Here is a 27910-nt window from a genome sequence, read left to right as displayed (position 1 = left end):
TGTTGGATAATCATTTGGTGTAGAGGCCCCTGTACATCACAGGTAGCTGAGCAACATCCCAAGCCTCTACCTAGTGATGCCAGTTGCATTCTCCCCACACACTGAGGCAACCAGAACTCTCCAGAATTTGACACATGTTTCCTAGGTACAAACTTGTCCCAAGTTGAGAACCTCTGGTCTAGTGTTCTTGTCTCCTCATGTAACCTGAAACTAGGTAGTTATCAAAGTGTTGTAAGACTAGGGCTGGAGAGATGGCTTAGCGGTTAAGCGCTTACCTGTGAAGCCTAAGGACCCGGGTTTGAGGCTCGGTTCCCCAGGTCCCACGTTAGCCAGATGCACAAGGGGGCGCACGCGTCTGGAGTTCGTTTGCAGAGGCTGGAAGCCCTGGCGCGCCCATTCTCTCTCTCTCCCTCTATCTGTCTTTCTCTCTGTGTCTGTCGCTCTCAAATAAATAAATAAATAAAATTAAAAAAAATATTTTAAAAAAAGTGTTGTAAGACTAACCCAAATATGGCAAAAAACTAGAATAGTCTTGCATCTTTGTGCTATTGAATGCTGCTGTTTCCATAAGGTACTAGGTGCCTTTCCTGCTTTTGTTATTCATTTGTCCATTCACCATTCATTAAATTGTATTACTTAAAACCTGCTGTTGTTAAGGCATGGTGCTAGATCCTTGTGGGAAATCAATACTAAAACACAAAGACTTCTCTAGAGGTATAAGTTCCAGGAAGGTCATTGAGGAACCCATTGCAGGAGGTGAACATTTTAAGGGCTGGTGGATGGACAATGGTACCATATTAGTGGTGTCTGTCTTTCCTTTATATCACCCTCTGAATCTTTTCTTTCCTCCTTAAAATTTGTTTCTCTGTAACACTGGACATTAACTTTAGGGTCTCACCCATGCTACTACATACTAGATAAGCACTCTCCCACTAAGCAACATGTCAAACTCTTTTTAATTTATTATTATAAATTTTATTATTATTACTACTACTATTATTATTATTATTTTGTTTTTCATGGTAGGGTCTCACTTTAACCCAGCTGACCTGGAATTCACTATGTAGTATCTGGCTGGCTTCAAATTAAGGGCAGTCCTATCTCTGCTTCCATAGTGCTGGAATTAAGGCATGCTCCATCATGCCCAACATTTTTCAAATGATTTTGATATAAAATCTTGCTAATGTTTTTAAGGTTAGCCTTAAACATGTTATCTTCCTGTCTCAGCCTTTACTTAGCTGAGATGATAGGCATTCACCACCATTACAGCTCATTTCTTCTTTTGAGTGTTACATTATTATGTCATACTTGATAGATTAGGACAATATTGTAAGGATATATAAAGGCATGCTCAGATTCATTCTTTAAATACAAACTGGGTAAGTCTATAGTCAAGTGACATTGAGAAGTGTGTGAATTTCACCCTTCATTGAATGTACCAAAGTTTTTGCCATCATCCCTAGATTTGAGACTCGGAAAGTCTTCTCTGACTTAGGAAGAGTTAAGATGTTGGCACGTCACATGTATGAGGTGCTTAATCAAATCTGTTTTGGTGTATTCTTACATCCTATCATATCCAAAAGTACTGAGAGAAATATTTAAAAATAAATTCCAATTATTTCCTGCCTCAGATACAGTATTCATTTGGATATAAGTGGTTTTTATGGCTGAGTTTTTTTTTTTTTTTGTTTTGTTTTGTTTTTGCACTTCTGTGTAGCTGGTATTAATACCGGGTAATGTGGCATGAAGACAATTGATCAAGAAGAGCCATAAAACAGGGTTGTTCTCATGTTATTAGAGTGCTTCTGCCTTTAAGGTTTTGTCCTTGTTATCTGTGCCCAGTCTAGTAACAGAAGACAGGCATGTTTGTAACCACCAGTTGCTAAAGAGCCAATTCCTCCATGGTTTGTATTGTTGCCTCATTATTTATTCATTGATTCCATCTTCATGTGCAAAATTCTGCATCCTGCCATGATTTTAATATGGTTTATTCCACCAAAACTCATGCTGGGTCTTAGTCCTCAGTATATTGGTGTAGAGGGGTGGTGGGACCTGTAGGAGGCATGTGGGACATGGAGGCAAAGCCCTCATGGATAGATTGATGTTTTTCTCCCAAGAATGAGTTAGCCATTGTAGTTTAGTCCCTTTCTCTCTTCCACGTGTGTCTTTTGCCAAAAGGCCCCATCAGAAGCTGGGGCTAATGCACCCATGGTTCTAGAACACTGAGCTAAAAACAACCTTTGTCCTTTACAAACCACCCAGTTTCTGGGTGCTCTAGTATAATAACAGATCGGAAGTGATGACTAACATTCTTCAAGAGTAATCAGAAAGTAAATAAAACAATTTCAGGTGGAATTTACAAGGTAAAAGGAGAAAGGGTAGCAGCAGGGAGTTTGTAGACAGGAAAGAACTCTCCAGGAATTGTCAGCTCATAGAATATCTGAATGCCAATGGATAACTACTAGGTGAATGAGGGGGGTAATGTAGACCCCAACAGAGAAAAGAATAATCAATGACTCCAAAGGCTAAAGATGACCAAGACTAATTCTATGCTTATATTCTTTCATATGTAGTAGAACATTCTGCATGCATTTGCAGTTTTCCTGACCTCTGTGTTTTCTACCACTGTCATGGCCTCTGTTCTTGCTCTTTGTTTTCATATTCAGAATCTCTAAGCCTTGACTGTTTACCTGTGTTGTCCCAGATAAATACTATGATCTCCAATCTTCTTTACACACTACTTTTCTGCCAGACAACTCATCTCATTTGATCTGTTTCATTTTCTCTTCCTCTATACCTAGATTATCAACCAGTAAAGATGAGCTTTTTTGTTTCATGTTTAAATTATGAAACTATGAGAAGTTTATCCAAGTGCTTTTATTCTGTTAGAAACTTTCTTAAACTTGTTTTGTAATTCTATACAGAAGAGAACAAGAATCTAACTACAAACATGGAGACAAGCACTTTGCTTTCTATTTTGGCTACCCTTGAAATGCTAGCTCACTGCCTGTCCTGAAAAATATAGTTAAAAATTGACATAAGTCTAGCCTTTTCTCATAATTCCCAGGTGTTTTGTAAGTGCATGTAAAATACCCCTCTAATAGTCTCTTAATCCATATTTTCTCTTTCCTGATATGCTGATCCAGCCCCTTTGTGGTCCCCTGTTCTGTTCCCACACTGTCCCACTACCACTAATGTTGCTGGTGGTTTTCTACATGTGAGCCTACCCAGGGCAGAGAGGGGCAACATTTGATCTCTGTAGTTGAGTTTACATTACACTTTGGCAACCATGTTTCATTTTTTAAATTTGTGATGTAATATATATATATATGTGATGTGACATACGTAGTGTGGTGTAGCACTCATATATTCACCTGAGGCAGGGATGGGGGTGGCACGTACCTGCAATGTCCAGAGTAGAATTTCATGTGTTCATTGCTTTTCTGATTAGTCTCATTTTGAACTAGTCTGTTTTACTGATTCTGGAGCTTATGGGGCTCTGATGGTTCTCTGGTCTCTGCTTACTTGCTGGACTGGAGTTACAAGTATACATGGCTGTTTACATGGAGAGTCAAGCCTTTTATGGTCTTGGGCCCTCAGGGTTTCACAGGAAGTATACTTAACTGAGAGCCATATTTCTGGCCCTATTAGTTTTCAAACACTATTTTATTTACTTAAAGGAGAGAAAGGATGGGGGGAATGGGTGCACCAAGGCCTCCAGCCACTGCAAATGAACTCCACATTCATGCCCCACCTTGTGCATCTGTCTTACATGGATACTGGGAATCAAACCTGTGTCGTTAAGCTTTCCAGTTTCCCATTATGTCTTTTTTATGCCCCTTCTTTCTTGCTTTGCTTCTTCCAACTCTGTTGATAATCTTTGTTACTCTTTGAAGAAACATTTACCTGAGTATCTACTCATGGGAGAACCAATCAAGTTTTGAAAAACTCCATATAATCAGTCCCTGTTATCCATGGGTTTCACATCTATAGATTTAACTAATTGATAAAAAAAGCTTAAATAAACATTTTAGAAAGTTCTAAAAACCACTGACATTTTTATGACCTAATTACTTCACATAGATTTTAGAGTGTGGAATGTAAATTCTGTTCCCTGGCAGTGAGACCTATTGGGATTGAGCTCCCTTTGTCTTAAAGCCTCAGCCTCATTCCAAGCTTTTCCTACATCTGAAGAGGTAATCATGGTATACCAGCTAATATGGCCATAGTGAGACAAAGGCTGAATCCATTAATGTAATGATACATACCACACCTTGCTATAGCCACCTATTTCTCAAATTCTCAGCCTTTTCTCAATGATCATTTGTTAAAACATCATTCACTTTGTGTCTTATTCCTGCATATATTAAACCTATAGTTGCTTCTGAACATTTACCGACCTTTTTCTTTGTTATATCACAACTGTTTGCCCAATATTTATGTTACATCAAGTATCACAAGTCATCTAAAGATGAATAAAAGTATATACAAATACTGCATCATTTTCACAAGGACTAGGGATTGTATCATCCTTTATTTGTCCTTAAACCATTCCTTCAAGGATAATAAATGGCCACTGTATTTCCAAGTGTAGTGTAAATAGTAGATAGAAGTCACCAGACTATGATAATTGGCTACAATCAGGCCACAAATGCATCTTGCTCATTTGTTTTGGAATTCAAATTTGAAAAATTAGAATTATTTATAAATTGGGTTATTTCATCTAACACCTGTATGCTGGCATTTGGCTATGCCATTATTATACAATGGTCACCTCCTTTAATATGGGTAAGACCAATTGGGAGATTGAAGCTGAAGATGTAGGGAGCTCATTCCCAACAGGTCTCCCTGACAGGGCACAGGGTTTACATTCCATGCTGAAAGCTGTGTGTAGTAAACAGATCATAAGGCTGATGCAAGAATTCAGAGAGGTGCTAGGGAATTGAGAAAAGGTGTGTACCAAAGCTTGAAGAGGAACAAACAAATTTGAGGATGATTCAGGCATAGACTTGTGCCAAACAAGGCACAAGTAAAGTCCACAGGAGGGTGGACTCTCTACCCAGGCTGCGTCAGTGTGCCAGAGTGCCATCTGAACTCTTCTTGCCAGGCAGGTAGCAGAAGTAAGACAGGAACTGATCTCACTTTTATTTATTTATTTATTTTTTTGGTTTTTCGAGGTAGGGTCTCACTCTGGTCCAGGCTGACCTGGAATTAACTCTGTAGTCTCAGGGTGGCCTTGACGGCGATTCTCCTACCTCTGCCTCCCGAGTGCTAGGATTAAAGGCGTGCGCCACCACGCCCGGCTTCACTTCTTTTCTACATACTTATAAGTCTTCTTTTCTCTGTTGAAAGTCCACACCAGGAATATTAGTTATAATTAATGAAATCCAAATGCAGCTACTTTAGATAGAGCAGGGCACATGGACAAAAAGGCTGGAGGGTAAGACTCAGGGACTACTACCTTACCTAGAGCAGATCCTGTGGCTTTACTGTGATATGATGGAACCTTCAGGAAGTAGGACCAAGTGGAAGGAAGTTGGGTCACTGAAGGCATACCCTTGAAGGGGATAATGGTACTCCAATATCATCCTCTTTCCCTTCTGTTTTCCTGCCTGCCATGAAGTAAACACATCTCATCTGCCGTAATGCACATAATACACCACAGGACCAAAGTGATGGCACTGAAAATGGAAGCCAAAATATGTCTTGCTTCCCTTTAAGTTGTTTATTTCAGATACTTTGTCCCAGCAATAGGAAGCTATTATGCTTTGGAAGCCAAGATGAATGTTTAGCTGAAATATTTTGCCTTTATCTTATTAGGAAATTGGTTGTCACAGAACATTTTGATCTGGAAATGACACAGTAAGAATATGATTTCAGAAAAATAAATTTGGTGTGTCAGAATAAGTCAATGGCTACTGCTATAACCCCTGTGTGATCTGGGGTTCTGGGCTGGGCCTGGGGAGGGAACATTCTCAACCACTGGGTACTGTCAGGAAATTGGGACATAAAAGGGAGCAATCATGTTTGGGGCTCAGGTTTTCCATGTGAGGTGGCTGAAAGAGGGTATGGTACCATGAGAGGCAGGATGATCATGGGTTGTGTTAGAAAGTTCATTGAGCTTTGGAGACAGGAATGGAGCTGAGTTCCTGAGTGTAGATTCTGGAGTCATAGAGTCATGGCTCTAGATGAGCAAAATATTTTATGTTCCTGGTTAGAGCAGTTTCAAACAAAAATTCAAAAATCCATGCTTCAAAATTCTATTCCAGCATCACATTGTAGGGTGGTACGGTAATAAAACCATGTTTTAACCATGACTTCACCTTTCCTTTTTGAAATTTCCAAGGGATATTAAACACTTCAGACATTATTTCACACATATCTTAAATATATTAGTGGTCTTCTATTTAATGGCATTTACCTTAGAGATCTCACTACAAGACCAACTTCTTCCTGCCTATTACCTTCTGATCCTTCCCAGTAGAAGGTCTCCTCTTAGATTGCTAACTCTGAGCATCACTGCTCCCTGGAACTCCTTTTTGATTGCAAGTGGTTACATCACTTTTACCTCTATAAGTTCCTTGATGGCAGAATCTTTTCAGTGCTCACACATGACAGAATCTCAGTGAACACTTGGCAACTTGACTGTTGTGATACCTTCTGTGATATTGGCTAAACAAATGATCATATTGTATGGCATCCATTATAACAACCATATGGAGATAGAGGCATTTATACTCAATGTTGAAAAGGAAAAATTCTGTGACCCATGTTAAAAATGATGAAGAAAACTTTGTTACAATAGCAGAGATTCAACTCAACTCTGTATAAAACTGGGCAGAGTGAGGGATTAGGTGGACAATCAATAATAGGAACTTCATTGATGTGATGCCACAGTTCAGGGGAGTCTCTATTAACTAGTTTAATAGAATCCTTTGATCACAGTGGCCCTGTGTGCTAAGATTACAAGGCTAGTGGAGAAAAGAACTCATGGAGCCTAAAGTTTGGTAACAAGAAGTCCTTATCATCAACCAAAAAAGAATGATGTGATGATGTTACTGATAAAGGCAAGAGTTTAGAGAATAAGAGACATAGAAAACAGTCAAGCAGTGAAGAGCTGCTGGAACTATCAGCTTGGTCCATGTACAAGATTAGTGTATATTGTTCTTTTATTTTAAAACAAGAATGATATATACCTATTACATTCTGCTTCACAAAAATAGAGACTATGAGTGGAATATCAGAGGATATTCTGGAGTATATGGGTATGTGCAGAATGAGCAAGCACTTGGAAATCTTAACAGTGAGGTCATTAAGCATACTTTTAGCTTCTAGGGCTTGGCATATTCATATTTGGATTTCACTGTGTCCATGCAAAGGACTGGCAAGATAACAATTTGCTTAATATTTTGGAAATTGTGTTTGCAAAAAAATTTCAGTTTGCATATAAGTTCTCTTAAGGTCTAGCACAGGGGGTTGTGGTAGGAATGAGGATTTGGCAAAAATATCTATTTTTAACAGGTTCTGAGGTTCTGGTTGGTATCTGATTTGAGAACCACTGCCTTATTGTAAGTAGATATTGTGGACATAACAACTTTATGCTGGATGGTCATCTGGACCCAGTGTGGTACTTAGGGAGCCACATAAGCAGCAGGATGGGCTTGTTGCCCAAGGAACTTTCCAGTCTAACAAGGAACAAGTTTATCCATGCCCTTCCACAGCATCACTGAATGGGATCACAGAATACGATATGTACTGATGTGGGAGTCTCTTTCAGACTTGTGACTCAGGACAGGCCTTCCTAGTGCTGAGTTAGTGGCCATCTGACAGTGAGCACAGTGGGTGCAAAAGCTTTAAGTCAGCAGAAGGTGCGTTTGCCAGGGCAGTGAGGAAAATGCAGAGGGGGAAGGGTAGGCTGTAGGTAGGAGAGGAGATTGACTCTCAGAATGTCCCCAGTGTACCATAACAAACATGTCCTAAGCTCAGGGAGTTGAGGAGTGCCATGGTTCAGTTGTCCATAGACTCTTTGAGCAGCTATCCCATTGGCTGAGATCAGGCTGAAGCCTAGTGACCAGGTCCCCTGTGCTCTGTGTTTGGGTAAGTGTTGGAAAGTATGTGTGGCAGGCAAGGGGACTAGGTTTGCCTAGGACTGCACACTATCTTTCCAGGTGGAGACCTTCCCTTTGTATCAACAATGCTGTTTGAAGGTCTGTTAAACTTAGTCTGTGTCTCTCTTCTAGATCCTGCCTGGTCTGTACATTGGCAACTTCAAAGGTGAGTTCTCTCTCTTTTTAAAAATTGCAGTAAAAAATACATAACATAAAATGTACCAGTTTAACCATCTGTAGGTATGTTGGTCAGTCATTCTAAGGGTTTTCATAGCAATCCTTTTCCTCTTCTCACATCAAATATCTGAGCCCATTTGATACTGTCTGTCCCCCGTCCCCCGCTGCCGTCGCTATGAGTCCTACATTGTCCTTTTGTAACTTGCTTATTTCACTGAGCATAGTTTCCTGAGTTCATCAATATTGTAGCAAGTGTCAATATTTCCTCTTTTTAAAGGCCAAATTATATTTTATCATGTTGATAGACCATATTTTCTTTTTCATTTTTGTGTTCATGAATACTAGTCTACCAAGGTACCTTCACTTTTTAAAGGAACAACTTGAGGCTTCTAACATGCAATTGGACAGGTCAGGTATAATCTGTTGTAGAAATGAATACCATTTATACTATTGCTCTGACCCTTTGATCAGTGCTGACTGAGTAGTGTGTGGCTATGCATGCTCCAACTTGTCCTTGTACCCCTGTTTTAACTCTCTCTACTTGCTAGGGTATTACCAAAATATTATGGGTAATAGGCACATGTAGAAGGCTGACAGTCATTTGCCATTTCTGTTTCTGTTTATTGCTAATGAGCTTTCAGAAACCGTTTCAATCACTTGTGAAACAATAAAGTGCCACTTTCCATTCTGACAGTTTATTCTCACTTGTGTTTACTACTTGCATTCATCTCTGCTGATTGTTCAGTACGTCTTGTTTTTAAGGCAGCAAATGACTTCACTAACCCAGGAACAAATCAGATGATAGTCACAAGACTTGTGTGTTTCCAGGAAGGGGCTTCATCCCATTGCCCATGGTGTTTTCAGTTTGTATAAGTGAGACTGCTGATTCCTTAGCATTTAAAAGAGATACACTTAATAGGATAGGCTGACCTAGAAAGGTTGTAACAAATCCCTGTCTTGTGCTGTATTGGAAGGAATTAAACCTTTTCTTGTGTGCATCTAACTCCCCTCCTCCCTCCAACAAGTTAGAAGGTGAGTAGTTGAAACCACTCTTTTCTATTTTCTGGCTTTTCCTGAAATTTGTGAGTTAAGGTTCAGATTGATAGTATAAGAAGTCTGTATGATTTTTCTGCCTATTGTTTACTTCCCTTCTGCTCTGCAGGCTCCTAGTGCTAATGCTGGCCTCAAGAAGAATTGTGCTCAGATAACCCACAGCTGTAGATGCTGGTAGAACATGCTACTGATGGTACTAGAGTTCCTAAATGAATAGACTTTGTGGTTCTTGTTCTTAAAACTCTTAGATGATTTGTAGGATGTAAGGTGAGTACTGCTAAATGTTTTAGAGTTATTTAGTGAGTTGTGACCTGATTGCATGGGTGTCTTTTGGTTTAACAACAGTGTTTAGGATAAGTTCTTGAAGGTAGAATTGTTAGGTGAATATCCTTGCAAGTTTTTAAAATAAATATCAACAGAATTCAACTAGAGTGCTAGCTTTACTCATAGAAAGCTATCTTCTTTTAGAAGGGCATATGTGCACAATGTTGAAAAAATATTTGAGACTTTTTTTTTTCAAGGTAGGATCTCACAATAGCCCAGGCTGACGTGTAATTTACTATGTAGTCTCAGGGTGGCCTCAAGCTCACAGTGATTCTCCTACCTCTGCCTCCTGAGTGCTGGGATTAAAAGCATACACCACCACATCTGCATATTTGAGATTATTTTTACTGAGTTGGGGACAGTGACATCAGTTTCATGTGCCATGGTAGGGACCCAGCCAGACTATGGCCATGCTCCTTACGTGGCTTCTCGTGAACAAACTCAGCTCTGTGGTTTTGGGTTTGTAGGGTAGCAGGGGGTTGGGTAATGTATATAGAAAAGATATTTGAGGCCTCAGAGCTTTAGTTCTGTGTCTGTTTATGAGGTAAATGTTCTAGGTTTCTAGGTTCTGGTTATTCAGTTGAGGTTGAGTGGACTAATAGTTACACATGAGTCTGAGATCTGTGGACAGTATAACCTATAAAATCTAGTGGTACATATTGGTGTAAGGTGGGGGAAAGCTAAGTTCTAGTGTCTTTGTAACAAGTATGGATTTGAAAACACTCAATGATGACATAGATTGATGCTTGTACCACAGCTCTGGGACTTAAACTGATTGTGATAATAATTATGATGATGTATTCATCTGTTTTCTGGTGCTGTAATAAAATTCCCAAGGCTCAGTACTTCATAAAGAAATTTATTTAGATCATAGTTCTGGAGACCAGTTATATACACCAGTATCCTGGCAAGGTCCCTTTGGCTGAATGACAATGTGATGGAGAAATGGGAAGGAAACAGTCTGTATGCATAAGAGCCAAGTATGTGGTATGGCCTTGCTTTATCGCAGCCCTGCTGTCAGGAGAACTAACCCAGTATCTCAAACACTCACCTGTTACTAAGCACTTCTTCTTAAAGGTTCTACCATCTCAGCATCTCAGCATCACCACACTGGTACCAAGCTTCTAGCACAAGCCACATTCAAGCCCTAACCCAATGACATTGACCATGGGCTTAGGCACTACTCTGAACATTTTCCAACATTTACTTTTTTTTTTTTCCTCACAGCAGCCATTGTCATACCATTCTACAGGTTTCCATTTGGCAGGTCAGAAAGTAATCGCAGAAAAATGTGTCTGCAACATCAGTGATCCAGAGTTAGTGTGATCAGGTAGGGCACAGGTTGGCTCTGCCCCATTTCAGCCCCAGCTAAAATGTATCCACTTAAATGTAACCCAACAATGACTTCCTAACTCTGGAAGTTGAACCAACTTGTAATAACTTCAGACATTCTTTTTTTTTTTTTTTTTTTTTTCGAGATAGGGTCTCACTCTAGCTCAGGCTGACCTGGAATTCTCTCTGTATTCCCAGGGTGGCCTTGAACTCACTGTGATCCTCCCACTTCTGCCTCCCGAGCGCTGGTCTTAAAGGCATGCGCCACCGGCAACTTCAGACATTCTTATATTCACTTCTTAGTAAGAAATAGAACGTGAAACAAGACTGGAGTCTTGTCCATCTATCAGAGGAGACTCAATTTTGGAGGCAAGCTTGTTTGGGGAATGACTCAGAATATGACTTGTAGTTCAGAGCACAGCATAAAGGGCAACTTTCACTGGAAGCTTACTGAGAACACATTCCTCTACCCTTACTTCTATCATCCCCCTTCCTGACTGGTACCATCACTTTGGAGGCCCTGAAACCCTGTGGCAGGTTCTATGAAAGACACAACCAACGTAGTTCTTTCCTACCAAGGTTCTATTTTTCTAGAGACTATATTTTCTAGACTGTGTTTTGTAGAGTCTGTTCTGCTTCTCTTTCTTCAAACTAACTTGTTTCTATGGGCATTCCTCTACTCTTATACTTTCTGTTCTGTCCTCAGGACTTGTTAGGAATGTAAATTTCTTTGATTGTAGACATGGAACAAAACTGAAACCTAGGAAAAGGCTTTCCTGACAGTCCTCCCAGAGAGTTTGAAGCATGATAAACCCTTAGAATCACTTGTAATCCTATGTCTTAATAAGTGTGTATACTGGTCCTTTCTACCATGTATGTATCTGGCTACACATGTTTGTATATGTTTAGAGTGTACTTATATTAGGTGTCTGCCCTGTTTCCCTTGCATAACATTATGCCTTGAACATTTTCCTGTGTTATCAAATATTCTCAGGAACAAGATATTGAATCCTTGCTATATGGCCTTTTTTTTTTTTTTTAATCTAGTATCCCTTTGAATAGCTTGATGAGGCCATGGGCTCAAAAGAATAGACCTCCTTCTTGCTGTTTGATAGATTAGCAAAGTTTTCTAACTCAAGTCGTCCTTAGTCATCTTTCTTACACGTAGGAACATTGGAAGGAAATATAATTTTGGTCTCTTTTTAGTTATATATGCATATAATTTAATATCCAACTGATAACTGATGCACAGTCCATTTTTTATTTGCTCTGAAGTGACTATAGATATTATAAACCACAATCTTGTCTCAAACTATACTGACTCTAGGGGTAGGAAATATCCCCTGTTTTATATATATAAAGTAGGTCTTTAGCTTTTAGTTTCATTTTAAATTATTAATCATTAAAAAGTAACTGGGTTTTAACATATTTTAAATATGCTTATTACATGTGTTTAATGGAAAAAGATACATTAATGCTACACTATAACTTCCTGCATCTCCCTTTTAATAAAGTTATAATTGTAGTGTTTGTTAATTTGTTTTCCATTCAAATTCTATATTAATACTTTAGTTCAAAAATTATACCAGTCAGAAATAAGTTAAAGCAAAATACACAAAAACAATAGCTCTAGAAGCTCAAATATGTACAATTCTGGATAATGGTCAGTTTGAAATTATAAGAAATAAAAGTTACATTGTTTTGTGTTCTGCCTAGACAGAGAATATTAAAATGTCTATCCCTTGTCTTTGATGGCAGATGCCAGAGATGCAGAACAACTGAGCAAGAACAAAGTGACGCATATTCTATCTGTACATGATAGTGCCAGGCCCATGTTAGAGGTAAGAAGAAACCATGTGTGTGGATTCGCTTGTACTTGTAGGAGTCATATAATGTTAATGAAGGCAACCATGTTCTGACACCAGTATGTTCTTATTATCACAGGCAATATTTTGTGCTCAAACCAAATTTATTTTATCCCTGCATGTGGCCTTGTGGAGCACATGTTCTTTTTCTCATTGTGCTCCAGCTGCATCTCTAGCTTGGTTTTCTTGGCTCAATGCCAAAGATTAAACTGATGCTGCATCTTCTTCTGGATGGTAAGGATACTTAATACGTAATTTATAGTCCAGCCTGGTGGCTCACACCTATAATCCTGGCACTCAGGAACAGAGACAGAAGGATTGTTAAGAGTCCAAGGCCAGCACAGGCTATTGAGTGAGACCCTGTATCAAAAGAAAAACAATAAATGAAAAAAGATTTAAAAATCTAATTTTCAGGGTGAGGGTTTGGTGTGGCTTCAGTGGGAGAACACTAGCCTAATATACATGATAAAATCTCTAGCACCACAGGAAAAATAAGTAAAACCTATTTCCACCTTCAAAATTAATTCTATTTTAGTAGAATCATAAAGAATTCAGGTTGTTCATTTTCTAATGTTGTTTACCATATAAGCTGAGATACCATCTCTGATTTCTCAGGACTGGTCTGGAGGGGCACTGTCAATAGAGAGCTATTGTGTTTTGGAGTAAACAGGGTGTGTCTACTTGCACACTAATTCCAAAAACACTGATGGACGGTTTTAGCTCTTGTTCAGGAGTAAAATCTATTTCTATTTATTAACTCTGACATAGCCCAACTTAGCACTTTTTAGAAAATAATGCATGTGTGGTTGTGTTGCATGGTTTTGTGTTTTAGGGTGGAGTATTGTAAAGGGAGGGGTGCCCTGTTCTGAAAGAAGGAATCCTGGTTTAAGCTGTTCTTATTGAAATTCATACACAAAAATAATTAATATATTTTATTTTATTTATGTATTTTAATTAGCCTTTAGCACTTCCAGATTTTAGTTTGCTTAAAACAAATCAGAATGGTGAATAATAGCTAATTCTATTAAACATCACCATACAGGATAATTGCAGACCTCAACACATTCCTCTCAGGGGCTTACACCTTGTCCTGCTGTTTAGCTCACAGCTTTTTACTAACATGCTGGGATTTGTGTTTGTGCTGGTTTGATTCAGGTGTCCCCCTTAAACTTAGGTGCTCTGAATGTTGTAACCCCAGCTGATGGCAATTTAGGAATTAAAGCATCCTGGAGGCAGTGTATTATTGGGGGTGATCTTATGGGTGTTATAGCCAACTCCCTCTTGTCAGTTTTTTGGCATACTTTCCTATTGCTGTTGTCCATCTGGTGTTGTCCAGGAGGTGATGTCCATTGTGCCATAGTTTTCCCCTGCCATCATGGAGCTTCCCTTTGAGTCTGTGAGACAAAATAAATCCTTTTTTTCCTCCACAAGCTGCTCTTGGTTGGGTGTTTTCTGCCAGCATTGTGAACTTGAGTGTAACAGTGTTGGAGCATATGCTCATTAAAAAAAAAAAAAAAGACATTTATTTTTCCAACAGTTCCTTTGAAAAAAAATAGCTACCCCATGTTTTAATCTATTAACCACTGTTTATATCCAAACCATAATCAAGTAAAAACTAAGTTAAACTGAAGACTGATTGTGATTGACTTCTTCATGGTCTAACCTACTTAGCAGCAAATATCCTGTTGTGATGCCCACACAAGTGCAACAGTGGCACACAGCCATGGTGGGGAACCAACTGTTCTTGATTTGGCTAACTGATCCCCTCAGTGGTATGATCCCCATAGCTGGAGCTGGGAAACAAGTCAGAACCATATCCAAACATTCACAAGATAAGGCTTGAGGTTTGTTTTATTTTTTAAAAATAATTTTATTTATTTATTTGCAAGTAGAGAGACAGAGAGAATTGGTCACACCAGGGCCTCCTGACTCTGCATTTGTTCCTTGAGTTCCTACGGTATGTTAGGCCTGGGGAGAGGTGCTGGAGGTAACAATAATGAATTCACTCTACTATCTGCCCTGGCATAATCCTTAGCAGTATAGATAAAATATGTATTATAACCATTTTATAAATATTCATGATCTTTACAATCCAATGAAAGAAGAACTATAGCTCAAAGAAGATGACATATGAAAGAGAAACAGAGTCAAGCAGAAGCCCGAAGAGTGAGGTCCACTTTCCATCCATGAATATGTATTTGTTTGCACTGAGTGTGCACTGGGACTTCAACAATGGCTAGGAATTCAGAAAACCAATTTATAGTATTATGGACAGAAGAAAGATGGCAAAGAGATCCAGGATGTGTTATTATGGTGGTCCAGATACTGTCCTGTGATCACGTTAATCATCCAGGAATTCTGAACTCAGAAAGACGGGTTGCATTACCCATGTTCCTTTGGAATATTACTGATCTGGGTGACAGAGGCATGACTGGAACCCAAGGTCTTCTCACTATAAAGGCAAAGGTCTTCCTATTAGCTATAGCCCTTTGAGACTGTGTGGTGTTATCAGAACATTGAAGCACTTGATGTTAATGCATTAACTGTAAAAAAACATACATTAATTTCAAATGGAAAAAAATCCAAGACGTATATTTGTTAGGTGAACGTGATAACCACTATACTACAGAAACCAACCAGACCTATATTTGTGTGCCTCCGTGCCTACAGCATGACTGTGGAACTGTGGAATTGCTTATGTTTGCTTAGAAGTGTCATCTAGTATGAGTGGGTATCTTCAGAGCCTACAGATTGATTCAACTTGGGAATATGTGTGTATGAAAACATTGATTTTAAAATCAGAAACCCAATATTGTTTATAGGGTTTAGGAAGTAATATTGAGCAATGAAAGGTTTCTCCCTTCCTCTGAAAAAAGAAACAGAACTCTGTCTTTCTAATGTAAAAATTTCAGAGTTTGTTTCATTTTTCGATCTGTGTGTTTGACAAGAGCACCTGCAGGAAACAAAACTATTCTTCACTAGTAACAGAAATGCTTTAAAAGTGCTGTCCTTCCTTCACACAGCTTCTTCACATGAAAGATTTTAAGTTTGCATTGATACAGATCTATAGGATTCAATAAAGAAAAAGTAATTTACACAAGTGTGTACAAAACATACTGTTCTGTATTTGACAGGTAGATTGTATGAGCTGCAATTCAGCTTGGGTATTTTCTATTTTAAGCTTGGGTTTTATATCTATGTATTAAGTAAGAAATCACATGTTTTCACAGGTAGACATTTTCTTTTATTTATTTATTTATTAATTTTTAAAATGTTGTTATTAGTTAGTTTTGTATTCTGCAAATACAGTCAGTTTGGTACCATTATTAGGCCATCCGTGACCTATCCCCTCCCCATTGGCCCCTCCTTGTTGAGGTATATTAGTCGTGCATTGTGGAGTTAGCCCACAGTTATGGGTAAAATAAATGTCTCTGCATATCATGACCCAACATGTGGCTCTGACATTCTTTCCGCCCCCTCTTCCGCAAAATTTCCCTGAGCCATGTTGGGTTCACATTTGGTCTGCTTCAGTGATGAGGTGTTGGGGGCCTCTGAGGCTCTGGCTCTCTGATTTGGTAGGAGTTGATTTTTCTCTGTGTTGGTCTCCTTCCCCCTTGTGTTTGTACCCAGTTCATCAGGAAAACAGCATCCTTGCTTGTTTCACCAGTTTTTCTTAGTTTCAGCCGGGGCCCTTTTGAGGTATGATGGGGTGGCTTTCTCCTTAGGTTGTACATCTATCCGAAAATAAAAGCAGATTCTCCACTGGAGAGTAAGTTAGCACCAGGACAAATGAGATAACCCTTACATTTTTATGGAGAATTTAATAGGTGTAGGCCTTCTTGTAGCCCATGATTGATGGCAGCTTGATATTGGAGAGTGGGCTAATGTTTAGATATGGTTCTGACTTGTTTCCCAGCTCCAGCTATGGGGATCATACCACTGAGGGGATCAGTTAGCCAAATCAAGAATAGTTGGTTCCCCACCATGGCTGTGTGCCACTGTTGCACTTGTGTGGGCATCACAACAGGATGTTTGCTGCTAAGTAGGTTAGACCATGAGTTGCTTGGACAGATATTGGTCATTTCCCCCAGTCGCCCATGTAGCACCTTCTGGCACTAGAGACGCTGATTGTCTGGGGACTGACTCTCTTCTAGCTTCCAGCCATGCCATTCCATTTTACGTGTCAACTGCATATGGTGTCTTCAGCCGTAGGGTCTTACCACTAACCTTTGGTGGGTCATCAAGTACTCATGACAGAAATCTGTCTGTCTTTTAGGAAACCTTGTCGGTCTCTCTGATCAAAAGCTCATTGTGGATGATAGCCCCATGCTGGTACTGGGAGTTACAGATCAGTGCCCACTAAGAAAATGAGGAAAAAGATAACTAATATACAAGAGTTAGAGAGAAGAGAGAGAGAGAGAGAGAGAGAGAGGGAGAGGGAGAGGGAGGGAAGATGTAGAAGATTAAGGTTAGCCTTGATCCTACCCTCTCCAGTGTCTTCTGGTTCAGGTGTTCCCTGTAAGGGCCTGGTGAAGGTTCAGCCATTTGGTCTGATAGGCAGACATTTTCTTTCTTTAATTAATTAATTATTTTTGTGACAAGGTCTCCCTATGTATCTTAGACTGGCCTTAAACTCCCTATCCTCTTGCCTTAACTTTCGACGTGCTGATTACAGATTTACACCACCATGGCTAGCCAAATACTCATTTTTTTATATTTTTATAAATTATTTTATTTATTTATTAGTGAGAGAAAAAGAGAAAATAGGTGCACCAGGGCCTCCAGCCACTGTAAATGAACTCCACGCGCATGTGCCACCTTGTGCATCTGCCTCATGTGGGTACTGGGGAATCAACTTGGGTCCCAAGGCAAGTGCCTTAACTACTAAGCAGTCTCTCCTGCCCCAAATATTCATTCTTAATGATTCTGTTTTTCTTTCCTTTAACATTGAAGAAGATATTTTTTGAGGTGTCCTTCCCCTGCACGTAATTTTTTATTGTGTTTTATTTGTTTTTGGCTATAGTTGGCCACCTCTGCTTATTTTGACATGTATTATTATCTATACACCCATACTATTCTCTTCATTTACCTGTTTAGTTATGAGAATATGCTTATTTATGAGAGATAAATTGTTGCGTATGCTTATACTGCTCTGTCCTTTCACCCTGGAACTGGGCTCAGTAGCCAAGTGGCCCAGAAATGGTAAATACTGCAGGAACCCTGGCTCCCCTCCCAGGTTTTCCTTTGATGACCTTCTGCATTTTTCTTAAACAAAAATTTTCTGAAATGCAAAGCAAGCCAGAACCTAGTATTAAATTATGTTTAAAGTTTAAGAAAGCATGTTTCTGTTCTCTCCAGTGTTGTTCAGTGTAGTAACATACATATATCACATACTGATGGAATCTAGCCTCCTTTTCCCAGCCCACTGTGCTGTAGTCATTTACCTGTACAAGCAATAAAATGTGATACTTATCTTTCTCTCTTTGTCTATTCCTTCAGAGCTCATCTCCAGCTCTCCTCACTCCAGACGAGATATTTTAGTGCCCACCAATATCATGCTTCTTCCTTTTTCTGTAATGTCTACATTGTGTTTTCTTGGTTGTGGCATAAATTTTGTGTCTATGACAGCTTCTATATAAAATACGTTCTTAACTTCCTTTTGATGTTTCAAGTCTTCTTGGCCAATGTTATGCTCCTGAGTGTGTAAGCAGGTGGCATATAGGATTTTTTTAGTCCCTGTAACATGCAGCTTGGTCCAGCACACAGGGAATCAGATGCTTGCCAATGAATAGTGTGCATTTTTAGCTCAATTCCAAAGTGAGAAATCATGCCTTGGTCACTTTTGGTTCCATGGTAGTGGGAAAGTAGAGCTGTGTCAAAACTGACTTCTTAATAAGAAATTTGTGAAGCCAGAGGATCTTGTTAATAGTACTCCAATCTCTCCCATGTAGGCTATTGATATATTTCATGTCTTGCCAGGAAGGATTGGCATGTGTGATCTCAAATTTTTATGGAGCTGCTCAAGTCTTTTGTCTAGTGAAGAATGATCACTAAGTTAATGATCACTAACTCAGAATTCCTTCAGAAGTATCCATGACTTTCTGACTGAGCTCTAAAGAATTATGTGGTTGGCATTAGAAGACTGCATCTAAGATACAGATAGTGGGTAATCCATTGACAGAGGTGTTGCCTCAGATTTCATGGAGCTTAAAGTTAAGTCACAAGAAGCTGAGACAATATTCAAAGTAGATATTTATGTTTGGGCTTATAAGGACAGAGCCCATCACCTATGGTCCTCCTCTGACGGCCACTCAGGTATCACCTCCTGATCTGCCTGTGTGCCTCATGACCACATCACTCCTATATGCTTAGGACCCAGAGCACTCCATACCCAGGTCATAGAAACTATAGACACAGGGAGAGTAGACTCCCAAAGCCACATGTCTTACAAACATGTATATAAAACACCTTGCTAACATGTGCAGGTATTCAGGTACACCAAAATTCATGAAAGTTCTATTGGTAATGGTAAAACATGTGATCCTGCCCACCTGTTCGGCAGAAGAGTGGTATCAGTTATGATCTATCCATACTCAGCAATATTTGGCAGCAATTCAAAAAGAAGGAGATAGGGCTATAGAGATGGCTTACAGGTTAAGGCATTTGCTTATGAAGCCTAAGAACTCATGTTCAACTCTCCAGGTTACTCTGCCATGTAAGCCAAATGCACAAAGTGACACAAGGGCACACACATGCACAAGGGGTAATCCATACTCAGCAATATTTGGCAGCAATTCAAAAAGAAGGAGATAGGGCTATAGAGATGGCTTACAGGTTAAGGCATTTGCTTATGAAGCCTAAGAACTCATGTTCAACTCTCCAGGTTACTCTGCCATGTAAGCCAAATGCACAAAGTGACACAAGGGCACACACATGCACAAGGGGTAATCCATACTCAGCAATATTTGGCAGCAATTCAAAAAGAAGGAGATAGGGCTATAGAGATGGCTTACAGGTTAAGGCATTTGCTTATGAAGCCTAAGAACTCATGTTCAACTCTCCAGGTTACTCTGCCATGTAAGCCAAATCACAAAGTGACACAAGGGCACACACATGCACAAGGGGTACATGCTTCTGGAATTTGACTGCTGAAGGCCCTGGCCTGCCAATTCTCTCTCATACTCTTTTCTCTCTAGCTCTATCTCCACTGTCAGTCTTTCGCATAAAAATATTCAAAAAGAAGGGGAGATATTTATGTGTTCAAAGAGGAGAGCTCATGAAAGGAAATATTATAGAATATTATAGAATAATATTGATAATATCTCATTTATATAAAATTCAAAATTAGTGCTGTATATTAATAAATAAGTAGTGTATTATACTATTTTACATATAAGCATATTAATACACTAAAAGGGTCTGTAAGGACCATACCAATCAATCTCCAAGAAATGGAGAGGCATAGTAGATGAAGAAAGGTGATTTCCGTTTTTTCTCTTTTTTTTTAAGTTGTTTGAATTGACTTTTATAGTAAGAGTATTTCTTTGAGTGAAGGGAGGGATAATGAAATTGAAGGAGTGAGGAGGGGAGACTATAGGGCCATATTATTGGCATCTGGTAATGGCAGGTAAAATGCACATGGGTATTCAGATTTGCTTGAAAGAGATTCTGGAGCTAGAGGGATTCCTGAGTGGTTACAACACTTGCTAACGAAGCCAAAGGACCCAGTTCCAATTCCCCAGGACCCACGTAATCCAGATGCACAAGGTGGTGTGTGTGTCTGGGGTTCATACGCAGTGGCTAGAGTCCCTGGCACACGCATTCTCTTTCTATCTGCCTCTCTCTCTCTCTCAAATAAATAAATAAATAAATAAATAAATAAATAAATGTATATTTTAAAAGAAGAAACATATTCTTCACTGATGTCACAGTGTGCTTTGGATTCATGTGTAATGTGTGGCATCAAACACGCTGCATCCTTCGTGGTCTATAGTCAGTTGGTATAAAGCAAGTGTATCAACCATATTATTAAAGTTGTCTTAATCTTTACAGGAATAAGCTAGCCCCAAACACATTAATGACCTAGGTTTTCTTTTCAACATCAATATATTTTACTTATATTCAATCAACTAGACATAAAAATGATTTTATGTCTTCTTTTAGGATTCATAGGTTCTCCTATTTGAAACACTAGGAAGGTTTCCTATTTGGATGGGCCGTTGTCACTGCCAGCCTGGATGATTTTAGTTTTTACTATTACCTCACAAACAAAACTGTCCAGCTGCTAGTGAAGTCTAGAGCCTTTGAAAGAAAGTCACTGTTGGGCCTGGAATAGTTTTCAGATTTATTGTTTGTTTCCCACAAACTTTAGTTCTCACTTCTTTAGCTAATCTCTTTGCTATCATCCAAGAATCAGTGGTACCTGCTCTGCCCAGGGTTTGTAGTAATTTGTTTGAAGTCAACACCAGATTTAAATAGATGTGATTCAAATAGAAATGATTACTATAGGGACTGAAAACTGTCTAGTAATTATTCTTTTTCAAATCTAGTTGTCTGAGTTCCTTGTGTGAGGGTAGCTAACTGCCCAAGAGGTCAACCCCATTTGCCTGCTACTCTTCTGCCCGCAGGTCACTTGTGAGTGGAGTGCTGGGATGATTCTAGCATGGTACAGAAGATGGATTTACACCTCCAGCAACAATCCGACTCTAGGAAGAAAATGTTGTTTTTAAAATCTTGAATGAGAGAGCTCTATGTTTATCTTCTGGTGGCCTGGCTTTCTGGAGGCAATTTATCTCCCCTTTTCAGACCTCTCTTTAGTGCTCCTACTCACTGACTTGTGTCTCCACATAATCAAGGCTTCTATAGGACATGCTTCTTGTTTTTTCTGAGTGTTTCCTGCTAAGCTTTCTTTTTTGTCCCTTTTCTTCTGATTCCATATATTCAGTACATGTACACTGAATATTGAGTTCTTAGGGGGAAGATTTCCCTAGTTCATGTGCCTCTGGTATCTCAGTAGGAAAAATGTAAGTAGTGAGATCTTGCAAGATCTCCAAGCCAGGGACTTAGAAGAAACTTAAAACCTGTGTTTTCTTATATCCCAACTAAAATTTGGTATACATGAGCCCAGTTTCAGTGATATTGCATATAAATATGGGAATGTATAACTTGGTGGAAGGTCTCTGTGAAGGTCAGGTAGCCTAGCTTCCCACAACTAGAGGTGGGGGAAAATTACAGGAAGAAGTGTGTTAAGGCAGCCTCCTGAACTAGTATGAAGGAAGGGAGGAAGGAAGGAAGGAAATGAAGGAAGGAAAGGAAAGGAAGAAAGGAGTTTCTTCAGTAGAAGCAGCCCTCCAGGTGTACCAGAAAAGGGAAAATGAGCCATAGGACTCTAACAGATGCTTGGACCAAGGAGGTCCATCTAATAGGAGTAGAGGGTAAGTATAGTGGGGCAGGAGTCATAACTTCTTTTTGTTCTCCTTTTGGGTAAATTGAGAGAAGCTTCTCTGGGTCAGTAAATGCTGAGCACCTAACTTGAGATAGGAATTGAGGATGAAATACAAAGACAAATAATAATACAAAGAGAAATGTCTCCATATTAAGAAGATATAGGCACAATACTCCTTACAGTAGTACAGAGTTACAAGTGTGTACCAGATGCAAGGATTCCCACAGCACCAAACAGCAAATGACATCCTATGCTATTTCACCAAAGGAGTGACAGTTTATGTGGTCCTTAAGAATAATTGAAGATTGTCAAGTAGCGATGGTGGGGACAGTTGGGAGTTGTGATATGTTTCACATGGAGTGTTTCAGGGGTGTGTAAACACATAGAGCATGCAAAAGCCAGGTGTGGCCTAGGCCTTATGAAGAGCTCAGCCAAGCATGTTTTAAAAGTGGCCAGGCTAGAAAAGCAGGTTCAGAGAAGATCAATTTTCAGGTTGACAGATCTCATCACATATTTCCACACCTACACACACAGATTGATTGTTGCTGGGTTCATGCACACACATTTTTTGTTGCAACACAGGAATATACACATGTTTCACATTTTTTCTAAGTCTCTAGCTTGGAGGTCCTGGAAGATCTTGCCACTCGCACATTACCTACTGAGGCACACAAACTTGGCAAATATGCTTCAAGAACTCAGTATTTAGTATACATGTCCTGAGTACCTAATCAAATGGAGACAAAAGAAGAAGGACACAAGAGAGCTTAGCAGAAAATACTCAGAAAAACCAGAAAGCATATTCTGTACAACTTTGGTTATGTGGAGACACAAGTCAGTGAGTAGGAGCACTAAAGAGAGGTCTGAAGAAGGGAGATAAGTTACCTCCAGAAAGTCAGGCCTCCAGAAGGTAAATGTAAATAAGTTGCCTCTAGAAAGCTAGGTCACCAGAAGGCTTGAGGTATATGATGTTTATGAAACAATTATCATGCAAGATTTATGCACAAAGTCAGTTGACACAATAAAATTACTTTCCCAGTAGCATTGACTCAGAATGGAGGGAGAGAGATGTCCCAGAGATCCTTGGGAATCTCTTACAAAATCCTGCTTAAAAAATAAGGGTTTAAACTAGGATAGTGTGGAGTTAGATTTGTTTTCTAGAAGTAGAAACATCATATCAGATCAGAAAATCTTCTACAAAATGACATAGAAATGTTGAAAATCAATCGGGAAAGATGCTTTAGCAAACATAAGCCAAAAGAGAGGGAGTAATAATAGTCTTATTAGATGTACACACAAAAGAATTAAAAGCAAAAGAAAATAATTACAGTAAAGATGCCAACTACATAAATGAAAATGAGGGAACAATTCATCAGAAAATTTTAACAGCCATTGTTAACTTATAGACACTTCATAAAACAGCTTCAAAATATTGAGAGCCATTTCTCAGGTGGAGTGAAAAAGAATTGCCTAGCGCTTAGAGGTGGGAAATGGGGCAAGGAAGATCTCAAGTGGTTGAAATTAAGTCTTGATGGGCACCTGGGCCACTGATGGATGTGAGAGAATCCCAAAATTCTGGATGAGATGTTCCTGCCATATTCCTAAGTGGGTAGGAAAATAGGTCCATCTAAAACTCAACAGAGGGGTTTAGACATAAATGTGAAGATTTAAGCATCTTCTTTACAGAATCTGTAGCCATTATTTCATACAGATTCAACCCCATCGTTAAGTTTGGATAAAACCTTATAGGAAAATGCCAAGATAGGATAGCCAGAAGATCATTTGCTGTCATGGTCCCATCTTTCTTTTACATGATGTTGTTATAGGGTTTGAAGCCTGTAAGCAGATTCACTACATTTATATTGAGAGATAGAAGTATCTTTGTTGTCCCTATTAAACCTGAATACATTCTAAATCTTCTCCACTCTAATGAATGTAATCTTTGGGTGTTCCAAGCAGAGGTACCACAAAGCCCCCAAACCCTTGCCAAGATGTAGTATTTTTATTGTGCTTCACCCCTATCAGAGTCTGAAATTCTTTGACCATTAGCCCCAGAGCCCTAGGAGATCCTTGTGCATGTGGCTGTTTTAGGCACTAAAAGAGTTAAGAAACACAAGTAGGATTGGATTTAATAGGATATATGGTGTTTATTAACAAGTTTTAAAGGGGAACAGTGGTTCAGTTTGGTGGGGACAATCAGATGAGATCAAATGCATTCAGGGTAGTATGACTGCAGACAGGTGGAAATAAACAGAGTGCATCTACAAAAGTAAAAGTATGTCTCTGGCTCCATTTGGGATAGCACAATGTGTACCAAGGTGAACAAGGATAATGTCTGCTCCAAAGGGACACCATCTCTTACAGGCTCTTTAGTCAGAGATCTTAAGAGTCTGCAGTCAGAGTTTGAATGGCAAGTTGAAAGCAATCAATGGTGAAGAGCTGACATGGGACTCAAGGTCTCAATTATTAGATTTATTCATAAGAAAAAATGCTGATTTAAAGAGCTTAGTTTGCTAAAGGTTGGTTTAAGTAAATCTGCTGTTTCAGGTACCCTTGCTAACTCATGGACCGGTACATGACCAGTGTGTCTGCCCACACCTGCAAGGGAAGTGATACAGTCTTATTTAAAATTCTGATAGTGATACAATACAATCTCTTCTTTACATCATTGTAGGTCTGATCAACAAGCTGTGTCTAGACTGACTATGAAAGGTGCTCCCTCTCCCTCTTCTTGTAGCCTGAATTCATAGGATGCTCATGGAGAAAGGTGTCTACCCCTAGGTGCAAATTGAGACATTGCTTCTCTCCTTTTCATTGTCACCATAACCAGGCAGATGTTAACTTCAACACTGACCACAGTGCAAGGTTTTATCACCAGCTATCTCTTGACCTCCTGTCTGATGGAAAAGCAAATAGAATGCAGGATGTAAGTTCCAGTGAGCCAAATTGTAGGTGGTGTGGAGTACTGGGCCAGGGGAAGGAAGGAAGTTTCCCCAATATCTGACTTATTTTTCTATTTTTCCATTGTGTGTGTGGGGGGGGGGAGAGACAAGTGATCTACCACTGAACATTTACAGCCCCTCTTTGCACTTTTGATTCTGAGACAGGGTCTCACTAAGTTCCCAGGCAGATCTTGATCATGTGATTTCCTGCCTCAGCATCCCAAGTAGCTGGTATTATAGGCGTATACCACCAGATCCAGCTTGGAACCTCTTTCTCTTGACCCAGATTTCTTCCGGCTAACTGGAGATGATCCGCAGAGCCCTTAAATCCCTTGACAAGACCCACAGTCACTGTCAGAACAAGGGGAAAATAGATGGGAAGTAGTTGGCTTCCTTGTGATTTGATAGTTCTGGAGCCAGGCATTTCAGTTGAACAGAACTGAACCTAGACCTTGAGACTCCTACTTTTGGGAACATTTCCTATACAATAAGGTCAGAGGTTTCTCTAGTTCAGCTACCCTGGTCAGGAAGCAGAACCTAACAATGAATGGTGAGGCAGATACAACACAGATCTCCTTATATGACTTTTCTGAGAGACCAGTTCCCCAACCACAGAAGAAGGCAGTTACTTCTTACTGAAGATAGTAGACTTCACCTCCATTATGGAATAGCTTTTGCCCTCGAGAAAAATGTCTCATAGGTAACTGAGTATGATAGCATTTCTAGAAGCTATGTTTTTATATTTTGTTTTCCTTGTCTTTTAAACTTAGGTTTTCCTGCCTTTATTGATGCAAGCTGCTCCTGCAGCTCCTACATGAATGGCTCTTACTGGTCATTCTAAAGTACTGATGACCCCAGTGAAGGTCCTTTCATCTCCTTGATGGCTACAGTGCCCTGTGTCCTGATGCTTCCCCATGTGAGCTCTTTCCGAGGTGGTCTGGGCTTCTTTCTCATTCTCAGTGCAAGAGGATGCAGCTGTCAAAATAAAAATAGCCTGTTGGATTGCTTGTAGTGGCAGGTGTGGGGGTGTTGGAAGGCACTGCCCCTTCAAAGGGAGACCCTGAAACATACTAGTTCCTGTATAGAGCGAGGAGGGTACACTCTCAGCCGCACTACTGTGTGCAAGTCTCAGGCAGCACTATAGTAGCACTCTCATCAGGTCACATTGCAGAAGGGTGCTCACGTGAAGGAGAAATGGCAGGGTGCCATCCTATCTCACTTCTCCCCACCCACCCATCTCCTAGCTTCTTTCTGCCCTGAGCTTTCCTGGCCCAAACTCTGATCTTTACTACATCTGACCCCTCTATATGTAGCAAGCCTGAGCTCCACCTTTGGAGACTGCCTAACTGAGGCCAGCATCCAGCTTTAATCATCATTAGCCTTACTTCTGCACATTTATAAGGTGGAACCCACATAATAATGCATAGTTGGCCTAAGGGATTATGGATGCTGTTTAGAAAACTCTCCCTTAGTACTATAGATCATGTCTAAGCCTGAAGAAAAGAGTCAGTGAACATACATTAGTAGATTAAGGTGCTTGCCATTGACTCATCATGCTGCCACAGGTGGGGCAACCCAAGAATTTAGTAGTGTAAGAATTTGCAGAAGACACATCAATAATGTTTTGAACTGTGTCATGTGCCTCCTAGAGAACATGGCCTTAAAGGATGTCGCGACCACCTCCACCAGCAAGAATGACGCGGCCCGAGAGCTCTTCTTTAAGCAGTTTATTCAGGAACCTTGAACAATCTTCTGACCCCGGGGAGAGCCTACCCACAAGCTAAGTAGTCCTGCGCTAGCCAATCCTAGTGAGCCATGTGGCCCATGCAGATAGGTCCATGATTAAGGAAGCAGAATTAGTTAAGCAGCCTTAGCCAAATAAGGACTTGTTTATCCCAGAGAGCGCTCGCTATGGGGCTAGCGGAAGGTGGAAGCCAACGCCATCTTTAGGGCGTGGCACATCGCAGCTCTCCACAGTTCCCCCTTTTTGTTTTAAATGAAACAGGTGAGAGTAGAGGTCTGAGCTCTGTAGTGAAATCCAGTACAGATTTTTCCAGAGGCAGGAGTAAGGATGGATATTATGGGGAAAGGACGGTACTAACCCGCTTTCTCTCAGACATGCTGTCCTCTAGGCTGCTAACTGCAGGTGGCATACCTACAGTGCAGTGCTTTGCCTCGCAACCTGAACGTGCTGAGTGTTCTAGCTCTTCATGACAGCAAGCCATGCATAAGGGGACTGTCCTGCCTCAATGGCTGTAAAGGCCTGAATAATCATAGCTGCATTCCTTTGCTGTGTGACCCTCATCTTGCATAGACACCACAGGCCCACCAAGAAGGCCAGCACCAGGAGACCAGCTAGCAGAAGGATCTTCATGTTGGACTTTTCTGGTCAGTCTCTCGGGCACCCACACTGGATCCTGATGATCCTGTGGAAAAACACAAACAGACCCTCTCATCCACATCAATACGGGATCAGGGCCATGCCACGTTTCCATGAGCACATCTTTCCATTTAACATATTAGGGTACTTTTCTTAACTTTTAAATTCTTTGACAAAAGCAGCTCCTGAAGAGCCAAAAAAATTGGGTGCGAATGAGAAGCGCCCATAGTTACTTTTACCTTTAACTCTGCTCACTGGTCTGCAATGACTTTACTTTTGGTTCG

General features: G+C 40.0%; 1 protein-coding gene across 4 annotated transcripts in view; it reads left to right on the top strand.

The window, feature by feature from the left end:
• The window catches only part of Dusp22 (dual specificity phosphatase 22), a 69411-nt gene that overhangs the window by 5262 nt on the left and 36239 nt on the right, over positions 1–27910 (top strand). For all 4 annotated transcript variants that reach the window (XM_045136700.1, XM_004666178.3, XM_045136701.1 and 1 more), the window contains exons 2-3: positions 8241–8274; positions 12753–12835. In XM_045136700.1, the coding sequence (XP_044992635.1) occupies positions 8241–8274; positions 12753–12835 (117 nt within the window). The remainder of the gene's footprint in view (positions 1–8240; positions 8275–12752; positions 12836–27910) is intronic.

This window comes from Jaculus jaculus, chromosome 17 (genome assembly GCF_020740685.1).
Source record: "Jaculus jaculus isolate mJacJac1 chromosome 17, mJacJac1.mat.Y.cur, whole genome shotgun sequence".
NCBI classification, from domain to species: domain Eukaryota; kingdom Metazoa; phylum Chordata; class Mammalia; order Rodentia; family Dipodidae; genus Jaculus; species Jaculus jaculus.
Note: the sequence above shows the minus strand (reverse complement) of the source record. Positions and strands in the feature narration are given on the sequence as shown.